The sequence below is a fragment of the Barbus barbus genome (genome assembly GCF_936440315.1).
Source record: "Barbus barbus genome assembly, chromosome: 39".
Classification (NCBI taxonomy): domain Eukaryota; kingdom Metazoa; phylum Chordata; class Actinopteri; order Cypriniformes; family Cyprinidae; genus Barbus; species Barbus barbus.
Genome location: NC_136717.1, coordinates 12,420,524 through 12,444,863, shown reverse-complemented (window position 1 = coordinate 12,444,863; position 24,340 = coordinate 12,420,524). Strand labels below are relative to the sequence as shown.

Below are 24,340 nucleotides of genomic sequence, written 5' to 3'. Positions count from 1 at the left end.
ATAAGTATATCCATTTATTATTAATAATTTTATATTAGTTTCAGAAAGTAATGCAGCCTATTGTAACTGTATATTTGCCAAGCAACAAATCAGTGTTTCACAATAATACATTTAACTCAGATTACTTTATATGCAGTCCCACGTGTGTCTATATTGGCGATTTACAGCTTTGAATGTAGCTCATCCAATTAGAGTCATAATTATCCATTTTAAAAGGCTTTTGAACTTTAATTGGGCTTTGCACGACAGCAGAATAATACAAAATCAACTAGATGAATACTGTTACATACATACACATGCAAAAGCACCTAAATATAATTATAGACATTTTCATGACAACTTCATGAAATGAAATCACTACCACACCATTTCACACCCAGTGCTGAGAGACTGATACATCTGCAAGAATTTCACAGAAATGACTCAAACACATATTCGAACTTGTGAAGACGCATTACACACATGTTGATTCGTCATTGAGATTCAGTGCATCAGTGAATATGAAATGTCTTCTCTCGGTTGCAAATCTACACTACCATTCCTTGATTGCATTATGCATGCATTTGTTTTTTAATATGCAATAAATATGTTGCAAGGCTGTATTGCTGGTGACAAATGGAAGTCAACTCCAGTTAAGTGGAAGTAATTGATGATTACATGCTTGATTAAGCCCTGAATTTAAACCAGGACATATAGACGACCAAGATCAAAGTCCAAAGCGAAAAGCATTCATTGTGATTAAAGACGTGCGCTTGCGCCTCTATTTTAATTTCTGCATGATGAAAGAAGGTGCAATGGCATGGGCCCAAGCATCCTCACCTGCCCTCCCTCATGTGATAACATGACTAACGTTTATCGCCGGGGTGGTTATGGGCCGAGGCATCATTCTGATGCAGTTTTAAGTGCCACAGTTCAGAAAATACACTCTGGGGACTTCAAAAGAGAGAAATGAAGAGTCCAATCAAAGTAGAAGCAACTCTTGCACCAAATAACAACCCAGCATACACAAAAGCAATGCTTTTAGTGTGTCTTACTGCATGGCATAGAGCCGTAGTTTTGCTCTGGCAGCAGTGGAAGTTTCGGTGGAGGAGCTTAACCCAGTTGGGAAAATGGGGGGATGAAGCAGGAAGCCAGGAAAGGAGGGAGAGAAGCGCGGTTTGATGCGCAGAGCACCGGAGCGAGTGCAATGAAAGCCATGCTGTGCCATCTGGCAGAGTGGTAATTGGGTAAGGATTTTTCACCTGCTCAGTGCCATGGCCCACACTGGGCTGGGTAAAGAGAGTATGGCGCATCCTGGAAGCACATTATGCAGTCACTGTAGTTTTTATAGTTTACTTACAATTAAGTGGCTTTAGTTTAGGGACCAATTCTCACTATTAACTAGTTGCTTATTAACATGCATATTACAAGCATATTGGGAGTTTATTAGTACTTATAAAGTACATATCAGTGCCTTATTCGACATGAGCATATTTTAGATGCCTTAATCCTACCCCATGCCTGAATTTAACAACTACCTTACTAACTATTAATAAGCATCAAATTAATAGTTAAGGAGTTTATTGGGGCAAGTCATAGTTAATAGTTGTTTATTAGTGAGAACTGGTCCCCAAAAGTTTTCAAAGTATGGCAGGTTGGTGGCTTAAATTCTTTAAAGATAATCAGTTTTGTATGAGGCACTTAATAGCAATTAATTAAACATGAAGAAACAGAACTATGTTTTCTGCTAGTTATGTCTGTGAAATAATTAGTACTTGTTACTTTTGACCAGAATGATGTTATTATTGCAAAGTCGATACATATTTCCACTAATTTATTCTGTGTTTACTGTACAGCAGGTCATGATGTTTATTTTTATTTTTTTTCCACACTGGTACCAACTATTTCAGATAAGCCCACCCCAAAATGACACACAAGAATAAACATGTCCAAAAAATTTAGCTTCAGATTTTAGCGTCATATTTTTGGCCATCCTTGATATCAGAATGTCTGTACTTGTCTAGAGTAAGTTACAAAATATATGATGTTTTACAGTGATTGTCAAAAGTCTGGCAATGTAAGGCTATGGTTAGTTGTACCAGCCCTCCCAAGGTCTGATTTGTTCACTGAATGGCATCTGGAAATGAACATGCAGCCATTGTGTTAAAACACATTTCTGAGCTGCTCTGTTTGTGCAAATCATCAAACAAAGTATGTTTTCAATGACTCAGTCATCTCAAAGGCACACTACACAAAATCTCCAAATTCAAGAACTGCCTCTGTTATTAGAGCTCTGAAATCTAATAGAGACCTGCAGAGACATCATTACTGACATCATTATAATCATCATTTCATGGAGATTATATTTTTAAAGTCTAGATGATTAGTGTCTTTGCCTTTGCTACATTTGACCAAGTTTTGCTTTAAAATGGCTGTTTTGCTGTTTGGGTGGAGGTGACTGCAATCCTTGGGAAGTCTGTTCACTGTGCACTTTCATTTGATTTACACAAAGTTGCCTCCTATGAGCATGTCTCTCGCTGTTTTAGCTCTTAAATGTGCAACTTGCTTTTGTCTGTGTGATACAAATAGTAATGGCCTAATGGACATTCTTGCACAGCCTCGACCCATTTGTGAGTAATTATGGCTTTTTGTGTAGGTTTATAATGGACTTCTATGACTCACCATGTGAAGCAGTCTAGCTTTGCAGGTGTGCGGCATTGCTATTCATACGTGCGGCATACACACACACACACACAAAAGCACACAAAATCCTCCTCCACTTTCCCAAAGTTCAGCTTGGCTGCCAGCTCAACTGCCACCCACATCATATCACGAGAGTGACACGCCGCTCCAAAAAACACACAGCGGCTTTCGACTGTCAGCAGAAGCTCCTGTCAAGCTCTGTGATCCAGAAACCGTCCTCTGCAAGGAACCGATCCACCCAACCAACCTTCTACAAACTTTTTTTTTCTCCTATATGCTACAAGGACAAATTTGCAATGTGAAACTTTGAGAAATGCTAGTTGCTTGTCCACGTATTTTACCTTTTATCATACCTCGTGTTAACCAGACTGGTCAAGACTTGACATAGTTTTTAAAGGCCAGTTCCTGATCAGTTGTCTGTCTTAGACACATGGCAACTAGATACCAACTATAAAAATCCTATAAAAACTGAACTGAATTGAGATGTGTAACTAAAACTAGCCATGGCTAGTGAGTGCCACAGCTGTTGAATGCTGTGCTCTTCATACCCTATTGTGTCAGCAGATCACACAGCTGCTGCTGTGTACATATGTAAACACTTCCCCATAGAGTCTGCAGCTTGGTTAGGGTGTGGATAAATCATTAGCGTCAGTTTGCAGCCAGCAGCACACAGGCTTGACCAGCTGTTTGTCAACATCTTTATTCTTTATAAAAAAAAGTGCTGTGGTTATAACACTGTACATTGATGGTGTCTACTGTTAGTGCTGTGGTACTTTAATTTATACTAAGGTGGAAGATATCCTTGTGATTTTGTGTGTGTGTGTGTGTGTGTGTGTGTGTGAGAGAGAGAGAGAGAGAGAGATCTACACTACCTTTTTTGCAAACAATATTGTGAGCTTTGTATTTTATTATAGTACATTATAGATGCTTAATTAATATCCATTTAATTTTAATAGAAGTGTACACTACCATTCAAAAGTTTTAGATCAACAAGATTCTTTAATGTTTTTAACAGAAGTCTCTTCTGCTCACCAAAGCAAAACAGTAAGGTTGTTTTCACACTTTAATTTTTTTTTAAGTTTTCTATTTATTTATTTAAATTAATTTATTTAAAAAAAAATATTCCTGTGTTGTCCAAGCTGAATTTTTAGCATCATTACTCCAGACTTGTCACATGATTCTTTGGAACTCATTCTAATAAGATGATTTGCTGCTCAAGAAATATTCATTATTATTGTTAATGTTGAAAACAGTTATGTATTCATTGAGAAAGGATGCATTGAATTGATCGACAGTTACAGTAAAGGCTTAATTTAAGTTACAAAAGTATTCTATTTCAGCTAAAAGCTGTTTTTTTAACTTTCTATTCATCAAAGTCCTGAAAAAAAAATTATATAAATGTTTTATAACTGTTTTATACCACACCAGCTTTGGTTACACATCTGTTTTTCAAAATCAGTTTCTATAAGACTTTTGTAGTTGGTTATATAGTTGTAACGTGTCTAAGACAGAAAACTGATCAGGCACTTCCAGCAGAATAAGCATTTCTTAAAGTATCTTTGAACCAGCTAAACTTCTAATTTACACCTAATTTGTCAGACGAAACACTAAGCACCCCATTTTCTGAAATATTTTAGTTTGCCCTTCAATACTCTCTCAAGCTACAAGAAAGCCGCCACACACTCCATATAACCTGTAGGCCATCAGTCCTGCTGTCACCTTAGCGACATGAGCACAGCGATGACAACCTGTCCAACACAACAGCTCCAACGGTTTTATAGTCTTTCTAGCCAGCCACCTGCAGAGAAAGGAGGAGAGCCGTCCCACCCAATAGAAAGTCTAATTAAACTTGCTGCAAGTTCATTCTGACTCCTCTAAACTTTGAGGTTTCATACCTGCCGCATTCATTCCATCTATTATTATTCCATCTGAGTGATTGACAATGGCAGTAATTACAGAGAAGGTACAATGGCAGCGATACCGACTGTGCAGGAGTGGGAGGATCTTGCGTGTCCTGTGGATAGAAGAGAACAAGACTCGCAGTCTGCTCGCTGTTCATCAACACATACTATGACCTATTGTGGGCCTTCAGGACCTCCTGGGGTCATGCCGGTACTGGCAAGAGAGATACGACACTGACTGCACATGAACTGGGGAGGCAGAGAGAGTCTGTAGGCAAGCGAGTGAGTAAATGAACAGAGGACTGAGTAAACGCGAGCGAGAGATTAGGAAGGATGGATGGGAGGATGTTTAAACAGCCACACACACCTCACAGCGTGTTCGTTCAGTGCATGCTGCAGTCGAGGCTTCCCGTAGAAATCACACCTCATTCTCCACCTTCCTCTCACACACTGGAGTTTTCATCTTTCTCATTCTCACTCCATCTCTCACTTCCTGACCTGTTATCTGCTTCTATCTATATCCCCCATTAGTAGTGTTGTGAACAAGCCAGTGTTTCTGAACGACTCTTTTAAGTGCACTGATTTTCCTTTGTAAAGCGTGTAACTACTTTGGTGGCTTCAAAAGACTTGAGGAAAGTTCCTGTGTGGCCCATAAAAAGTATTTTATTGTTTGAACAAGCTAAATGAACGAATATGCATCTTCATTGAAAAAGACACCGTTCTGAGTCTGAACGAGACTCACCGAATGAGATAATTTTGTTCATTAATAAACAGAATGAACTGGAACATGTGGTTTGTGAACAAGAATCTTCCAACCAATATTGACTAAACAAAAGAGTTCATTCAGTTCCACATGTGAGTCTTTCCGTGTATCAAGGATTGAATTAGTTGAGTGAATAATTCAATAACTCACTTATAATACTCAGACACTCATTGGTGCCACTTACATGTGTATTTTACATGAGTAAAAAACCTTTCACTGGAACAAATCTGAATTAGTCTTTGTTTAACAGAATCAGAAGATTCAAATAAGTGGAATTAATCAAAATTCCCATTATTTTTCTGTAGCTGTCCAACATAAATTTATTAGGCCATATTTGCAGGCACCTGCAAATTCTTGTGGTATACTTTAACCAACAGACAAAGATATTGAAATAATTGTGAATGTGCACCTGATAATTCCTTATTAATATTCCAGATAATATGAGTAACCCTCTTTTGTCTTTTCTTGGTTAGCTTCTGCCTGGCTGCCACATCCAGCGATGAGTCGAAGGGAGGCTCTGGTGGGGAACCCTGTGCCTAGTGCGGCGCCTGAGGTATCGGGCAACAGCACAGAGGCAGCAGGACCCGGTCCCCGCGAGACCAAAGATGAGATGTTCTCCAAAGTCAAAGACAAGTTCATGAATGAACTGCACAAAATCCCACGTGAGTGAAATTTTTTAACACAACACTCAAAGGTCTTCACTTGATTACATTTGCTGTTTGCATAAATTTGAAACCCTAAATGATATTGATTGAGCTCCAGCATTGACAGTGAATGGCAAGGTCTGACATTTTTGATTATTACGGTTTGTTTCCATTTTTTAACTTCCATTGTTCACCCAGTGCTGAAAAATAATGAGCTTGAGAAACAGGCGGCCACCAAATATGTTCCTTCTCATTCTAATTGTAAATAAGCAAGTAAATTAGTTTTGTTATTTGCGTGCTTTTGTTTGTGTAAGTGCCCTGTGACTCGGTCCACTGCAGCTCTCACTGTGAATCATGGAGCTAAATGCATGCATCTAACCACTATCCAATTCACTTTACACTCATTCATATTTTCAAGTTAACACTGAAACATCTGCAGCTGTTTGTGCATGGGTGTTTCTTCAGCTAGGTGCTTTTATGTCCAAGGGATTGTTTTTTTTGTTTAATTATCATTATTATTAGAATCTGGTGCAACAGTCTCTTTGAAACTCTAAATTTAAAAGTAACTCCATAAAGTTTGGCAAACTAATGAACCAATTGTGTTAATATTCAGTTAACTTCTAATGCAGCATTATAGCCAAAATAAAGCCTCATAAATAGCTGATTTGAGGTGGGGGTTTTTCTAAGCTGTAACGAATGAGAAGCACTCCAGAAGAGCTCAAGAAGTTTAGCACTGAAATGTTTCTAAGATAATTTCTCAATACCTTTATAATATTGTGCTAAAGTTTACTTGTGTATGTAGCAGAGGTGAAGGCAGAATTACATTTAGGATGCCTGACGTGACACTATTGGTGAGACCTGAGAAAGATCTGAGTCCTCTTCTACACCTACGGTACCTTAGTATAGGTGTCTGATCATTTTGCCCATCTCTCATATTCAATTTCACACATGCAACTTCGCTCTCACTCTCACTCACAATCTCACACACGTACACTTTCACTTCCACCCTTGCTTTTGCACTTGGAGGCACATTCACCACATTAATTATCACTTTGCCTTCCTGCAGACAACTGTAAAATAAAGGGTTGCTGCATTTGACTCAGACAGATATGCCCCTTCTGAGATCCAGCCAGAAAAAGACACTCCATTACAGTGGCTTAAATTACTGTTTTAGCCGCCTCCCTCCATCAAACACATGTCTCTGTGCCAACCGGTTCCTGGGCTGATGAATGCCTGGGGAGAAGGGTGCTGTATTGACCGGGGCATCCAGGAACCTTGACGGACCTGCATTAGTGATGAATGGGCGAGTCCAGATGCAGAATACTTGAGCTTTTCTCCACCAATATAATCCAGTGCATTGAATATGTGAAGGTGCCGCCTGTAAAAGTAAGACGCATGGACCTGTCACGATCTGCCGTCTAGTGCGGCAAAAACAGAGGAACACAGACAGATGTTGCGCAGTGAGGATGAAGATTTACTTCACTCTAACCCTTCTGCCTTTCTGTCATAGTGCTATGTAGGCAAAACATGAAGATGAATACTGTTTGACATCTATTTCCATGCCAGAACTGAGTGCTTCTCTGGCACTTTAGGCTCTTTGAAAAGACTTTCTGAAAACATACTTTTCACTCCCTAGTTTAATTTGTTTACTAGCAGTACTAGCATCGTAAAAGTAATTTTTGTCACTCTTTTTCTGAAATGAATGAACATTTGCACCACTGTGTCGTTTCTACCACATCAAATAATGTGTTGGTTCATAGCATATACTGTATGTATGTATATACAGAGATAAAGTCAGATGTATTGATTGATTGATTCATTCATTCATTGATTCATTCATTCATTCATTCGTTCGTTCATTCATGATAGTTACTGACTGCTGACTGGTTTACTCTGTTTAGATAAATAGAGTAAAAATGGATATACATGCAATAAAAAGCAAAAAAGGGCATTTGAATATATGCAACAAAAATAAATAAATAAATCAGTTTTAATAAAAATCCATCCTTAGGTACATAAAATGCCCAAAGAAACAAAAACAAAAAAACACAACAACAACAACACCACCCAATTACTCCTTGGTACTTCAGACCGAGGGTAAATGTAAATGAACAGGCAATTTGTTTTCATAGCGATTTGCACAAAGTCTCAGATGGTGACACATATTCAAAAGGGTTTATCCATAATCTGTGATTACTAACGTTCGCTTAACTCTTACGGTCACACAACATCACATCCGTTCTACGGTGCCCGTCACAAACAGCCCTGCGTGTAGAATCACTCCGACAGGTAGCTCTCAGGACGCCACATTCGCTTTGTCATGGCTCTCTTCGAGAGCGTTCCCCTCAAGCCTTGAGGCCAGTTGACAGGTTCAGCAGTTTGAACCTGACCATCTTGGCGCTTAAAGGTCTCTGCACCACTGTGGTTACACAGCTTGGTTGACTCCGAGCAACAAAAGAAAATGACTGTTACACAACAGCTCTGGTTATTCTCCCAATGCTCTGCTGCTCAAGCTCAAGGCATCTGTTTTCGATGATAATTAACCTCGCCGCTCAGAGACAGTTTGAGACATTATTCAGCTTTGCCACAATTACTATGAATAATGAACACACTCTGTCCAGCCTCTGAAACATTCTTGCACACTGGGTACCCTGATCCCCGACACAATGCCCCTTGATCTCTGGAAATGTCTGATGTTCTGTCAAACACCACAATCAATGTTCATTTCATTCTTTCTAAGATGCGAACTTAACTGGGAATGTGCTTTGAACATTAACTACAAATTAATGGGGTCAAATTTTATAAATTGCCATTATGGCAAGAAATATACATCTATTTGCATATTTAATTGTGTTGTGATTTGTCACATTGTTGTAAACTCATTGGCTCTGTTTCAAACCCTAGTGAGCTGCATAGCTGTCTACCATCTGCATAGGCAGCTATATTGTAAATCTTATTAATGTCTGAATTAAAATAATTTAGACAGCAGCTCACGAGGGACTCATAAAAAATGTCTGACATTAGCATGTTGCTAAGCTGCAACTGGCACATGTATAGCATCCACAAATATTGGGCAAAAGTTTATTTTAATTAAATTAAACTATTTTCTGTAGTTACCTTTCTATCTTTAAAAATAACTAGAAAATAGTTTCAATAACTCACATCAAATATTTATATTTATATGCATAATTTATATATTTTGTAGGCTCTTTTGTCTTTATTTTTGATCGTGAAAGGACCCCAAGTCAGGTCTCTAATAAATGACACAGTGATATTTTTTAAATCAACATTTCTCTTTATTTTGTCCTCATTATAGCAATAACTTTAGTATGTAATAATCTCTAACTGGCACAAAATGCAGTAAATATTGGATGAAAGCTTTTAATACAGTGAAACCGTTTTCTAGTAACTTTTTAAAGATGTGTATAGGTATGCACAATAATGGATTTTTGCCGATATTTTTCAACTCATTTTGGCCAGTAGCCGATACCAATAGCCTATATTTCCATTTGTTTGGAAACAACACTCTCCTGTGCAGAACAAGTCTCTCCTTTTCAGAAATTATAAACAAATAATTTTTTAATTTTGGTTAGTTTTTAACAAGAACGTATTTGTTAGAATTAAATAAAGAATAATGAAGTTATTTTATAATGACAGTACATTGAAGCATTTTTTCAGAAAGATGTAGTGGTAACCTTAACATTTTATTTTAAGATTTAACATTTGTAGATGGTCTAAACCAAAAGAGTTGTAAATATTCTAAAAATCTTTTAGAGCACATAATTCGCTCATAAGAATCTAATCATCATTCAGACAAAAGTTTGCTTCAGGAATGACTACACTGCTGATGGTAATCTTATTGCTAGCATACCCTGAGCACATGTGAGTTATTCATCTTATCTGCAAGACATATCGGTATAATTTTTCATATCGGGCCGATGCCGATATTTAAATTTAAAGCCATTATCAGCCAAATTCCAATATTGGTCCAGTAATCCCTAGATGTGTTTTTGTATTTAATGGAAAATTCAATTTTGAAATAAACATTTCCCCTTAATTCATAGCATTGCATTATGAAACAGAGCATACAGTACGTTTAGAGTTAAATCACTACATCATAACATTTACATAGCATTTCTTCATTTTGCTATTACTTCAGATATATACATTTTATAAGTGTATTTCCTGGGAACTTATGACATTGGCTGCTCTGTTGTCATGTTCTACTAGTCCAGCTACAGAAATGCCAAGACACGACAAGTTTTGAGTCCTCCATGTATGTTTGTGAAGTATAATGTGTATCAGTTGTTTAGCAGGTTTGTGTTGTTTGCCAGTGTGTAGAAAGCTTCAGTCATAGTCAGCAACAGGAGGCGAACTGGAGCAGAGTGCCAAACACATCATCAGCCAAAAGCCTGACAGATGGAACAGCTAGCGCTCCCATTCTGATGACCTTTGACCTAATCCTATCTCCCTCTCTTCCCCTTCCCCTGCTGCCCCCAAGACCGCCCCAGAGGACGTCTGAAGGTTACCAAGCCTGTCAACCCTGCTCCCTTGAAATTGAATTATGCAAACAAACAAAAATAAAACCCCAGCCCTCTCCGTCTGCCTGCTTCGCATTATAAAGCCATTTGGAGAAAGAGATAATCTCATTTAAAACTGCATTACAGTAGTAAACAAACATATGAGAAAAGACACATTTTTCCCTGCAGTGTAAAAGCTGCTTCAAAATTATAATATATAAAGCTACAAGACATTAAGAACATTAGTAATATTACAAAGGATTTATATTTCAAATAAATGCAGTTATTTTGAACTTTCTATTCATCAAAGTATAATCCTGACATTAATAAACCAACACTAATAACAAGAAGTGTTTCTTGAGCGGCAAATCAGCATATTAGAATGATTTCTGAAGGACTATATGTCAAATAGAAAACAGTTATTTATGTATTAGTTATTTATGTATTTATATTCATATAAATCATATGTATTAGTTATTTATGTATTTATATTCATATAAATCATATGTATTAGTTATTTATGTATTTATATTCATATAAATCATATGTATTAGTTATTTATGTATTTATATTCATATAAATATATGTGTGTATATATATATATATATATATGTGTGTGTGTGTGTGTGTGTGTGTGTGTGTGTGTGTTTGTGTATATACACACATATATACATACATACATACACACACACACACACACACACATATTGTTATAATATTTCACTATATTGCTATATTTTTTATGAAATAATTGAAGCTTCACAAACTTTTGAATGGTAGTGTACAACTTGATGTACAATACAGTGTGACAAAACCCAGCAATGTTACAAAATGGTTTGTTAGTTAGTTTGTTATTATTCAAGAGCTGAGCTACTGTCTTGCTACTGAAATATGTAGTGAAGTTTGTTTCTTTCATTTACTTGTTGCCCGTCACACAAAACACATTATCTCAACAAATGGGATGACAGACATCCAATTAGCAGTTAACAGATGAGAACGGACCAATGAGGGTTTTGGTTTGTTTGTTGTCCCTCATAGCTTTCGTCCCTGAGTCTCATCATTGGTGTCACTCACCGTCCGAGCGCTTTGTACATCACAGACCAAACATCAGCACCGTCTGTAATAACAAAAGATATGATTTGATCTGGATGCTGTTGACAGAGGATATGAGAGGGTGGATATTAATCTGCTCGCAATATCACGTGAACTGTTATCACACTTGTCATTCTTATCCCCTTCAAATATTTTCTTATATGAGTCTCGTGGTTTGTTTGGGAAGGACATTAAGCGATATGATATTCCTGGGTTCAGTGGTGCAATAACTTTAGAAGTTTCTCTTCAAAACGATATTCAGATTTTCAAACATTTTCCCCTACTTTTAGAAAATTTTTGGTTTGTCTCTTACACTTTTTGGACTTAATTTTGCAAAGAAAAAAGTCTCTGCCAACTCTTCCAATAAACATAATAATAATAATAATAAATTACAGTCTGTAATTAAAGAGAAACTTCTAGCAGCCACTGCTTTTTAGAATCTCAGTCTCGAATACTAGGTGAATATTACATCACAATTAAAATTCATGAGCCAGGCTCTGCTTTCAGATTGTTCCTTCGCCCCTGAAACTTTACTTAATGGATATTGAAATTACCGCCTATCTGCTGGACTGTTACATAACCACATGGCATGATAAATCACTTCCAAGTAATTTTCCTTAACGCAGAGTATCTTTGGAAGTGCAACAGGGTTGTCTTTCTCTCGTGCTTTATAACATGCTCTAGTACCAGGGTTAATTGACCAACAGCGTGCTGTCAAAACACATTAGTTTGGGTTGCCAGTGTGTGGTTTATTACATCGATGGGTCATTTTTCCCCGCTTGGCCCGTGCGCTCACTAGCGCTCACAATCACGGCGCACTCTCAATCAAATCACGCCTGTTAAGACATTAAGACATGAGTTTCTCACCCCGTTTTGGCATGTTAACAAGTGTGAGAGTGGGTAACTCGTCCCTACGGTATGCCGCCTGGGGATAGATCATGTTACGGTTAGCTTCGCGTTAGCAGGCAACACAACCTCGCTGGTCAGAGACACTCACATTACATTCTGATCAGATAAACAGTAAGATAATGAGCCCCGGGCTGCCCAAAGAGAATCCCAGCATGGTGCCATTACTGCTGATGACCAGTTTACTCTTACTGTAAATTGACTATTTATTAATATAATATTTTTATTGCTTGAAGCATGAATGTCATGAAAACGTGTGTAGGTTACACTACATTTCACCTTATGGTCAGAAATGAAAAATAATAAATAGAGTAAAATTATAATAATATACGTAGAAATTTTATTTTACATAAAGAAAACTACGCTTTTTTGTGGATCTTTAATTTTTTTTATTATTTTTTTATTATTATTTGTATATAACTAAGAAAATATGTCACTGATATTTATTTATTTTTATTTATTTATTTTTCAATATGAGTAATTTAAAGGCTTAGCAAACACATGGTGTATAAATACCATTTAAATAATATAGCGATAATGAAACTTGTGTGATTATAGAGTAAACATTTTTGCATTGCAATGAGAAATGTGAATTGGGTTTGATGGAAAGGTGCTTAATTTTCATGAAAATGATTGCACAGTGCAAAAGAATACAATTAATTAAACAGGCTTTCAATTTTTTTTTTTCAGTTGAAATATGAAATGGAAATGTTCTTGACTGGTTTCATGAGATTCACCCTTTTGCTTTGCATAAGTAATTTTTTTCTTATGTGGGTGTTTTGAAAATTAATTTTCATATTTAAAAATCTTAATATCCCTCGTTGCAGATTAGGTACTTCAGCGAAATAATTGTGTTCAGTAAAAGTTTTGAATGAGTAAATTCATAGTGAGAATTCTGTCATATACAGAATAGAGTACAATCAGGCAATAAAGTACATGCATATTTATGATGTTTTCATGAGTCATAGTTATAAAAATGTGGTACCCAAACTATTGCAGTCCTGCACTGCAAGCAAATGATAAGATTCTTTTGTAAATGTAAGATGCCAATCTCAGAGTCATTATTGTCTCGATTCCCTGGCATGGCTTCCTAAAGCAGCTTGGTAAGATTTTTGTGTGAGCCCAGTCTGATAAGTCTGATGCTGTATTCTTTTGTCACGGAAAAGGCGGAGAGCAAATGAGTGCTTTCAAGATCTTATTCACACACTCGATTGGATGGGGTCGAGCCAGAAGGACTCTCACGTCCTTGACAGCAGTAGCGAGATGGCAGACTTTCCTTGGCATCCACCCCCAGTCGTGTCATTGTTCTAAGCTGTATTTGGCTTTGAATTGTGCACCACAGCGGTGCTGGATTTGAATAATGTTCCTCTCTGATTGGCTGTGCAGTCACACGGTCCAGCTACAATACCTCATTTTGTGCTCCCTGTTGCGAGTTTGTGTGTGCATGTGCATGGCAGAATGAGAGATAGCTGCTTGAAGTTGAAGAGCACATGCTTGCTCCGCAATCCCAAAGGACAATAGACACTTACATAATTGAGTTAATTAGAAAATGTTTCTATTGCTTTCTGGGTCTCGGGTTCTTTTAATTAAGAAACACAAAAGTGGCTTTCAGAATAAGACGTTTGCTCAATGAAGAAGATAAGCACTCTGCTTTATTGCATTGGACAGTGCAACATTAGACTTATTTGCATCTATTAGTGCACAATGCAATTTCACTTCTAAACATCTAAGCTTGATACGAGAAGTATTTTTCTCTCTCTACCATGATAAAAGTAATCTAATTGCTACAACAGACTGTGTGATTAAAAATGCAGCTAATGTACTCATAGTAGTCAATTTACTCAAGCTGCACTTGTTGTATTAAACATCATTTTTTCATAAGCTTTCATTATAAAAGTGTCAGAATTGCTCAGTGTCCACTGTAGCACTAAATAGTTATCATCATTGACCTTTACAGACCTTTAATATGAGCTCGCCGTTGTCGTGCGAGATTCTGGCTCGGCACAGAATCTCGTACCCCTTGGACCCAAGAGGTTTTTAATCTGTCTCGTTATGACAGTATCTGTTTCTAAAGAATCAAAATTTCCAGTGACATGTTAAACATGTTTAATTTTATGGTTTATAGCTTCAGTTACATTATATAATATATAAACCGTAGCGGATTCCTGTGGATAGCATCATGTCGAGAAGACGCTGTGCTCTGCACTATGACGGTAAATCTGTTGAGTTTTTTTACTGCCAAAGGACGAGGCTGTGAAGAATTAATGGTTAAAGTTCATTTTTACACTAATACCACAGCAGTATAGCCCCAACCATGTGTTGTGTCCCCATCATTTTACTGAAGACTGCTACAGCAACAGTGTTTCCCACAGACTTGCACTCTATGTGTGTCGGGGCTTCCCCCGTGGGATATATATATAGCGGTTCACATTTACGGCTCTGCGTGTTTGCTGCGTAAAACCATCAGTCGATTTTCGCATTTGTCTGAATGAAAATGCAAATTCATTCTTTGCAACTAGGTGCTGCTTTTGGAGTGGTAAAAATAGCTGTTTTCCCGGTAACGGCTGTACACAAAGCAGCACTGCACTCACAAACGCTACTTTATCAGGCATTACAGGCATGCTGAAATGGAAATGAAATCGACCAATCACCAGTCGGACCAATCACTGCAGATTAGCATCACACAAAGGAGGAAAAATGAATCATTGAGCGAACTGTTTGTCGTTAAGGTAATAAGGTAAAATAAATGCATATTATAAGACAATGGAAGTGTTTTTTTGACCTTGCATGCATGTCAACCTGTTGTTGGGACTCCCAAAACAAAAATATGAACCTTTCATGACCCATAATAGGGGCACTTTAATATTGTCGTATTTACAGTGCTAAGAGGACATTCGTCTTAGAATTTCAGTAACACTTTAGTATAGGGACCAATTCTCACTATTAACTACTTGCTTATTAGCTTGCCTATTATTAACATATTGGCTGTTTATTAGTACTTATAAAGCACATATTCTGCATGAGCATATTCTACATCCTTAAAAATACCTAACCTTAACAACTACATTACTAACCTTTAATGAGCAGCAAATTAGGAGTTTATTGAGGCAGAAGTCAAAGTTAATGGTTTGTTAATGGCAAGAAATGGACCTTAAATAAAGTGTGATCAGAATTTGTAATCAGACATCAATTATGCTTCATTTTGTTCAACTACAAATAAGAATTTCAAACAGAATTTTTAACATCAACTTTCAACTTTAATTGGAAAACTGCATTATTGTGCCCATTCCTTTGCTGTGTTCTAAAGTCAGATTCTAACTTTTTTGTTGTTTGTTTGTTTGGACGTGTTTGATGAATCTTAATTAGCTTAAAAGTAAAATTTTATCATTAATTCACTATATCACAATGTCACCATGCTCATGCAACATTATATACTCACTCATCTCAGCAATAAATCTGACTTGTGGACTGACAGCATTTCCAAGCTTGAGGTCCGATTCTACATGCCGTTCAATTGCACATTTCATAGTACAACGTTGAATGAAACCTAGCAATTTAATCTTACATGACACAGCTGTCAATGCACGTCTAATAATGATAGTACTCCAGGAAAACTGATGGAGTACTTGCTGGTCTAAGCCCAGGATGGCTCAATGCTTTGTGCTGTTTGAGTCCCATGTGACAGGGTTTGCTTTAGAGGAGGCATAGAGATGAAAGGGGCTCTTTATTCCCCCAGCGGGCTGATATTCAGGCCAGTGGTGAATAAAAAAGTGAGGGCCAGAGAGCAGGTTTTAACAGGTATGAATCAGGGGTCTGATGCTAGACAAGCTTCAGGAGCAATTATGGTCTAAGCTGCAAGCTTTCAAAGAAGACGCAGGGCAACTGACCAATAAGAGTGGCCTTTAAGATGGCTGACAGATTCTCCTCTGTTTGAAAAGAGTTGAAATGACAGGGCTTTGGAAAAAGCTTTTTGAAAGCCTGTTGAGAGGGTTTTTTGTTTGTTTGCTTTTTTTGTCATATCAATTTTTCTTTTCTTTTCATGTCTAATACCATGCTAAAATGTTATGCTAAATGAGCAAAACACATCTACTGAGCTATTCAAGATATTCAACCAATCAAATTTTAATGTCAACAGGAAATGCTACTCATAAACCATTTTCTTGGATAATCTGGTGTAAACAGGATTTACAAATTATAAATGTGATGTATTTGTAATACATTTCCTAAAACATTTAAGAGAAACACATTGGGATCCCCGTTAATTGCTCTTCATTTTGAATGAACCATCTGGGAACATACTGTATGTCTGTGCATAAGCTAAAACCATTTGATTATTATATATTTGTTTATATAAATGGATGTAGTCTAGTGAAGGGTGTGCTAAAAAGGAAAAAATTAAGGAAAAAAGTAGAGGATTCTCACTTCCATTACCCCACAGCCAAGTTGAGGCCGTGGGCTGATGATCCCAAAGTTACTTTAGACTATCACTCACTGTTTTTCCTCAGAGGAGAGTGCTTATCGATTTTGTCAACAGCCAATTGATTTTTCTTTCTCTTTTTCTCTCTCACTCTTTATCTTCCCCTTTCGCTCTCTCTTTGGAGCTTGCTGTGGGAAATGTGTCCTGTGGTAGCAAGTCTAACTCTCCTGGGAGACAAAGATGCTAGCATTTATTAAAAATTTTCTCTACTGCCAATTCAAATATAAAGTCCTCACACCATGATAAGAGAAACAAAAGATATTTCAAATTGAGGATGTTTAGGGTAAAATAGGCTGTCAGGGTATATTGGATATGTTCTAAATTTCTTTAATAAATTATAAATTTCACCAAAAACGTGTCCAGATCAGATTTTTCCAGATTTACCAGAAAGACCAGATTTTACTGGAATTTCAAAGAAAAAAAAAATCTATAAAATAAAATACATTAATAATATGTTTTGTTATATTCTTTATTTTAAATAAATGAAATAAAAATAAATTATTTTTAAATTAAGTTTAAAATTTTAATTAAATTTAATTACATTTTAGTCAAGTTATCCCTTTGTGGCATTATTTTAAAGACCTTGATGTACATTTAACTCCCAAATTTCAATGAGAATGGATAAGAAAGATTACATTAAATTAAAATTCTAGAAAAATTGCTTTTTTATTTCTTCCGATTTTCAGGTGAAATATGACCTTGACAGGTTTTTTGAGATGCACCATAACATGTTTGAGTGCTTGCTTGTTTCCCAAATGCAGAGTACAAGATGTCTTTCATGCACTGCAGCCTGACATTATTTATATAGTCCTTGACTCTGCATTGTCCCAGAGCAAATCAAGCACATTCAAATCTGGAGTTGAAAAATCAGCTCCTTTTCTGGAGAAATCTGCTTCCCTGAAAGTTGCCATTCGGTTGCCAGGTGTTTGTTGTGTTGTGCGCAAAAGCCATAATTACTGTATGAGTCTCTGAATGCAGAATTCTTCCACCACATCTGTCTACCAATTATTCCCACCAAATGTTGGTTCGGGGAGGAAGCTCCTCTTGCGTCTCGGAAACTGACATTTTCGTATCTGGTGCTTGTGCTTTGTTGACGCATGCAGTTTTAGTCCTGCTGTATAGAGGCGTCGCTCTTTCTCTTGGCAGGAGGCTGTTAATCTTGTCGAAAAGCTGAGGAGCTCGATTGTCCTCCCCTGACAGCACTCGCTGGAGTTTGGAGCTTTATTTATAAAGTCATGACCAGAAGAGTAACTATTTTCAGTTATTCTAACACAAAGTCCATCACTTTGCTGCACTGATGTAAATTGCTCACAATATTTTTAAACAAGTTTCTGGAGGCTAAGCAATTTGGTCAGTGTTAATAAATACTTGTTTGTTAAGTTCAAACCTCATTAAACAACATACTTTTTGGAGTATTTTTGTTCCGTTTATGTAGTTCCATGCTGTCCTTGACAATCAAAAAAATCCGGCGCTGAGTGTGATTGCTTTAACAATGTCAAGCCCAAATTGTCTTCCAAGAGTGATCAAATGGCAAGTTGTGAATGCCAACAGCTCCGGTTTTCAGCTAAATTGGCTGATTACTCTCACTAGAGCATTGTAACATTTCTCTGAGCAAAGATCATTAATCCCGTGTGACCGGCAGACATGAAGGTCTCTGGCAATTGATCAAAGTGTGTCAACCAACAGACTGAAACTTTTCGTAATTTTCACTTCTCATTGCTCTGGGAAGATACTGAACCATAAAGAACATGGCTATTTGAAATCATGAAAGCTTGTTTGGTGACCATCTTGCTAACAGCTGTTTGAATACCACTTTTATTGGCTTGAATGAAGAAAGTTTAATAAATTAATAGTTATCTCAAGATTAAAATTTTGCGATTTTAATTCACTTGTCTTTGTAAACCTAGACTACTTTTCTTGGTTCTGTGAAACCAAAAAGGAGGATCTTAACAAAATGTTCAGACTGCTCCTTTCCAGTGAAAGTAATGTTTTAAAGGCAGATTTTTATAGCAAATTAAAATTTGGTCTGTTCATCTCACATAGCACATGCAGTGTAGTGGTCGACTGATATTGTTTTTTTGGGGTTTTTTGACAGCCGATGATGATGCCGATATCTTAGAGAGCAGGGTGACCGATGGCTAATATATATCATTTTGATTTATTCTAATTAATATTAAAGAAATTTGAAATAATTTGAAAATTATGTGTAAAATAAAAATACTTATACTTTAGATGAAAACTACTTGATTCTGTAATCCTATTACCATATTTTTCACAAATAAAGAAATATTTTAAAATATATAAACAAAAAGGAAGTAAACACTTTAACCAACAGGGCCCTCAGTAATCTGAGAAGTTTGTGTACATTGGGAATTTGTTTTTGTTTTTTTATAATGTCAAGACAAAGCTCATTTTCCATACAGCACATAATGAAAATGACATGAACATGACAGTGGGCAAATGGATAAAGCACAGTATTCAATTTGCATGGACTGACCATCACGCAGAGAACACATGATCATACAGGATATCAATTACACTTTATAAGATCGCACAGCTGGATCTGATTAAGTTTGCAAGGTTTGTGAAATTAAATGTTTATTAGACATTCAAAGATTTGTTTAAATTATATAAATGTGTATTTGCTGAATGCTGATGGTAAACGAGAAAGTATTATGTTTGCCTTTCTATTACAAAAGCAATCGTACTTTTTGTATACCTTTTAATTCCTTTGTTTAACATTCTGTCTGATTATTAGACAGACTTACAATCTTAAATTTGCAAGACTTATAATAAAAGACTTTCAATAAAATTCCTGCCTCAAACACATCGGCCAAACAGGAAAAACGTATCAGCCGATGCCAATATTATTGGCCTTGGAAATATATTGGTCGACCACTAATGTAGCGCATGATTTACAAATGTAGCATATAAGTGCATTGAGTTTTCTTGTTTGTTTTTGTCTGCACAGTGCCATCATGGGCCATCGTCGCCATTGCGTTTGTTGCTGTTGTATTAGTTGTTTCCTGCTGCTTCTGCATCTGCAAAAAGTGGATATTCAAGAAGAAGAACAAGAAAAAGGGCAAAGACAAGGGCAAGAATGCCATCAACATGATGGACGTCAAGGATGGTATCAAAACCGAGGTAAAAACATTTTGTTACTGCTGTTGGATTGGCCTTGTTCTTTAGTCATCAGAAATTGCATGAAATATTTATTTCCTCAAGTATTATTGTATTAATGCACGATGCCAATTAAGTATGTTCATAAGACAACTCTAGATGGAGTCATCTGTTGATGATGTTGTTTCACAGCTGACTTTAATTGCAGGACTGCAAACCTGGGCATGTTAACGGTTCATTAAAGTATTGAGTTTTTCTGTTTTTCTTGCATTTAGCTTAATTCACTTTGTAGTGCTGCATATGGTTAACTCTGCTATGAAGTGGTATCAACCCAGAGAAATGACAGTAGATAATGAAAACAATAGGAGAAAAAACATTAATGCAGCTCACTTTTTCCCACACACCCACAAATTATATGGAACACTGGCACTTTAACCCTAGTTAGCATGCTAATTGCATTAACATGCTCGCAATAGTACACTTCTAACAGAATAATTGACAAAGTCAGCTTAATTTGCGGTGTAAGGACACTGGCTTTGAGACCATGCCAAGACCACTCAGATCCCAAATTAGAGACATTGATTTTCGAGCACAAAGCACAGTGAAGAGGAATAGATAATTAACATCACTCTTTAAAAAAACACAGTGTGCACCAATGCATGTTTACCCTCCAATATCGTGTATTAATACTTTCAAAATAGAAACAAGAAATGGCTACAGCCATTGAAATCCATATAATCAATATTTTGTAACAACTCTTCTGAATAAAAGAAACCTAAGGCTAAGGTGGTTAACTGCTCTCCCAACTGGATCAATCTGGTTAGGCTGGCCTTATTAATAGTTTTAGAAGGTTTGGGTCACTGGAAGACCAGATGAAGACCATCTTGGTCAGGTTAGGAGACCAGCTAAATCAGCTAAAGCCAATATAAAAACTTAGGCTAATTTAACCTGATGTTTTAGCAGGGAAACACCCATATATAGATTGTAATACCTGTGCTAATTGGCTAAATATGAGAGATTAATGAATCGTCACTCTTATTTAGCAAATTAGCACAGACATTAAGAACGATACACAACAATCAGAGCGATACGCCAGAGTACAATGTCCTGCACAACATACACCTTTGTTGTATCGTCAGCAGAAGGAGCTTTGAGCTTCTCAGCAGTCATTTCTCCTGGTGTGCCCAGACTCATGTGGTTGCCTTTGTGTGTGGTTGTTTTAATTTGTGTCTCTTCCTTCCATGTCCTCCTTATCTATGTTTTGTCTGATGACTTTGCGGGATTACCACTGGCGGTAGGTTCCCAATTGCTGTTGGATCTTCTATAGCCTGCTGCAATGACTTTTAATAGCCTCTTGACAACAGGTTTACTCTAGTAGAGTAAAATATATGTAACTATGCATACAGTACATGTATATCTACAATATATATGTGTGTAAGTCTACATATACACATATATATGAAGAGAGAAAATGCATTTGGGTACGCTTTAGCAAGGGTGAACCACATTGATTTCTCCTTGTCATTTGAAGTAGAAAACAGAGAATGATCATTTCTCCAGTAAAAAGGGAGACTGTCAAAGTACGGACTGCTTAACTTCTAGTGATACGTTTAGCTGGTTTGACTGCCCTTGGCCAAATTATCAGTACTCATCTGATCCACTAGAACTTAAAATTGAAAAATGTCCTGGAGGAGAACAGCACCCACCTCATTAGCAGGACAAATTTGTTCAAGAAGCAATTTTCAGACAGGATGACCAGACTGATCTTTAATTGGCTGACATGTTTTTGAAACATCTTTTCCAGTCAGATGGAAATGGTATCAATAAAGGACACTCACAGCTGCATACTAATGGGTGTTACCAACTACTTTTATTCATTTTACACTTCCAAAAAAACTCATTTATAGGAATAGTTCAGCCAAAACAGAAAATTCTGTCTTCATTTACTCGCCCTCGTGTTGTTCAAAAGCTGTGTGACTCTTCTTGGAACATAAATGGAGAAGTTTAGCAGAATGTCCACGCTGCTCTTTTCCACACTTTGAAAGTTAATGTTGACTACATCTGTTAAGCAAGATTTAAAAGCATGGTTTTAAGTGATTAATGGCTTCATATGATTCGATGCTCGGTGCCATCATATGATTCGAACTATAGTTCCATATGGACCACTATTATGGTGTTCAGTTTTGGGGCTTACAAGCCTTAAATTCCTATCCGTTTTCATTATATGGAAAAGAGCTGCTCACATATCCGGCTAAACATCTAATTTTGCGTTCTGCTGGAAAAATAAAGTCATACCGGTTTGGAACAACAACAACATGAGGGTGAATAAATGATTTCTGGGTGAACTATGCCTTTAAATACACCTTTAAATGCACAAGTGTTTGTGAAAATAGTCTGGTCCTCATAAGAGGACAAGACAGTCAAGAAATCAGTTTTGTTCAGCCTTTTGCTTTCACACTTGTAACCCAACAACTAATAAGAGAGGCCCAGTACACATTACAATCCCTCCCACCAACACCTTCTGCTGGCATGATGCTTACAGCTTCCATGAGCGTGGTGGTTATCACCAATAACTAAGGGTCATGATAATGCCACTGTGTGTGAAAGATCACGTCACAGAGAATGAGGGTCACTATACAAGCACTCTTCTTGAGAACGTGAATGCCCTGCATGCTTTACCGATGAGCAAGACTGCCCTTTCGGAAGGCAACTATTTCACAGTGAATGAACTGAGAGCTGAGTTTGCCTCGACAATCGCATGCTTTCCAGCGACAACAAACCTCCCTCGACACCCCCTTAACCCTGGTCTTAAACTAAGGCTAGCTAGGGAGCTAATGCCACACCATTCACAACATTTCCCCACTGATTTGTTGATGCCAGAGATTGTTCTGCCTGAAATAACATAAAGGACAATGTATTGTATGATGTATTTCTTAAGAACATCTTTTCTGCTCATCTTGTCTAGGTTTGGGTGGTATGACCAACAATTGTACAAGTAACTTTATATCACGGTACCGGTACATATAACATGACATTTTTGTTGCTGTTTCATGTATGTATGTATTTATTTCTTTATTTATGACCAATGTTTATGGTAATTATTATGAAAATTTTCATAACAACTGATTATTTGTTTGACAACTGTGCAGAAACAGCTTTTCATAATCTAACATGTTTAAATATGTCATATAATATAATATACTGTATACTACTGATTGGAGCCAAGTGCAAAGCATACAGTACCATATGCGCAGTCGATACGTTATCATACCACCCAGCCCTAGCCTTGTCCTTCCCACCAACCTAGATTGCTTGCACTCATTCAGTTCATCTTCTTGCAACTCTTTTCACAACTTTTCACAATAGCAGACCGTAGGAGAGAAAGGGGTTCACAGCCCAAGTCTAGTGCATCACTGAGCATGTCATGGTCTTAATCGCTGTGGTGTTTTAGTGCTTGCTCCCCCCCTAATAGAGGTGCGGTTGAAGAGCAGGCTGGTCCAGGGCGGGCCCGGCGCTCTGGCGAGGGCAATCGGGCAGCGCCAGCGTTGGGCCGACAGGACTGACTGTTAGTGGGTGTCTCCTTCAGGCCTTGAAGGATGAGGATGATGCAGAAACAGGGCTGACGGATACAGAGAAAGAACTGGAGCCTAAGGAAGAAGAGAAACTTGGCAAATTACAGTACTCCTTGGATTACAATTTCACAGAGAATACGGTAAGGAGGTCTCCGAATCACCGTCACTGTGTGTGGTGTTTCGTAAGTACAGCGTGTTTGTCCGTCAAATTGTAACCAGCTCCGCTCAAATAACGCCCATTTCTCTAAAGTTTTTCAGCGTGTCGCTCTTACATAATTATGCTCACTGCAAGCTGTGTGTTTAAAAAATACATGCTAAAAATGTGAAGGTAGAGTACACTTTGACAACATGAATCGCTTTTCAGGGTCATTTTTATTGATGTGCTCTGTGCTACCTATGAAAGCCAGAGGAATTCAGACTTTGCACTTAGAAAATAATTCCCATCATCCTGTATACTCACCAAATGCCATGAATGTCAAGGGCACATCACAGTAGTTAGATTCGAGTTTGAACTAGCTTTCTTCCACGCTGACTGAATGAGGGTGCTGGCTTGTCTTCAACTCTGAAGCTAAGCCGAAATTCATTGGCCGCCTCTTACAAACGGTTGAGCTTGAAAGCCGAGTGACTTCCAGAATGGATGCACTTCCTTTTGTCCTGGGTGAC

The 24,340-nt window shown here is 37.3% G+C and overlaps 1 protein-coding gene across 3 annotated transcripts in view; it reads left to right on the top strand.

Moving 5' to 3' along the window:
• LOC306858349 (synaptotagmin-1-like) overlaps positions 1–24,340 on the top strand; it is a 202,638-nt gene that overhangs the window by 154,784 nt on the left and 23,514 nt on the right. For 2 of the 3 annotated variants that reach the window (XM_079398850.1, XM_079398849.1), the window contains 3 exons: positions 5,820–6,008; positions 19,957–20,129; positions 23,701–23,817. In XM_079398850.1, coding sequence (XP_079254976.1) covers positions 5,846–6,008; positions 19,957–20,129; positions 23,701–23,817 — 453 coding nt within the window. In that variant the 5' untranslated portion in view covers positions 5,820–5,845. Of the gene's footprint in view, positions 1–5,819; positions 6,009–19,956; positions 20,130–23,691; positions 23,818–24,340 lie in introns of all 3 variants that reach the window. The other variant, XM_079398848.1, reaches the window with a different exon arrangement.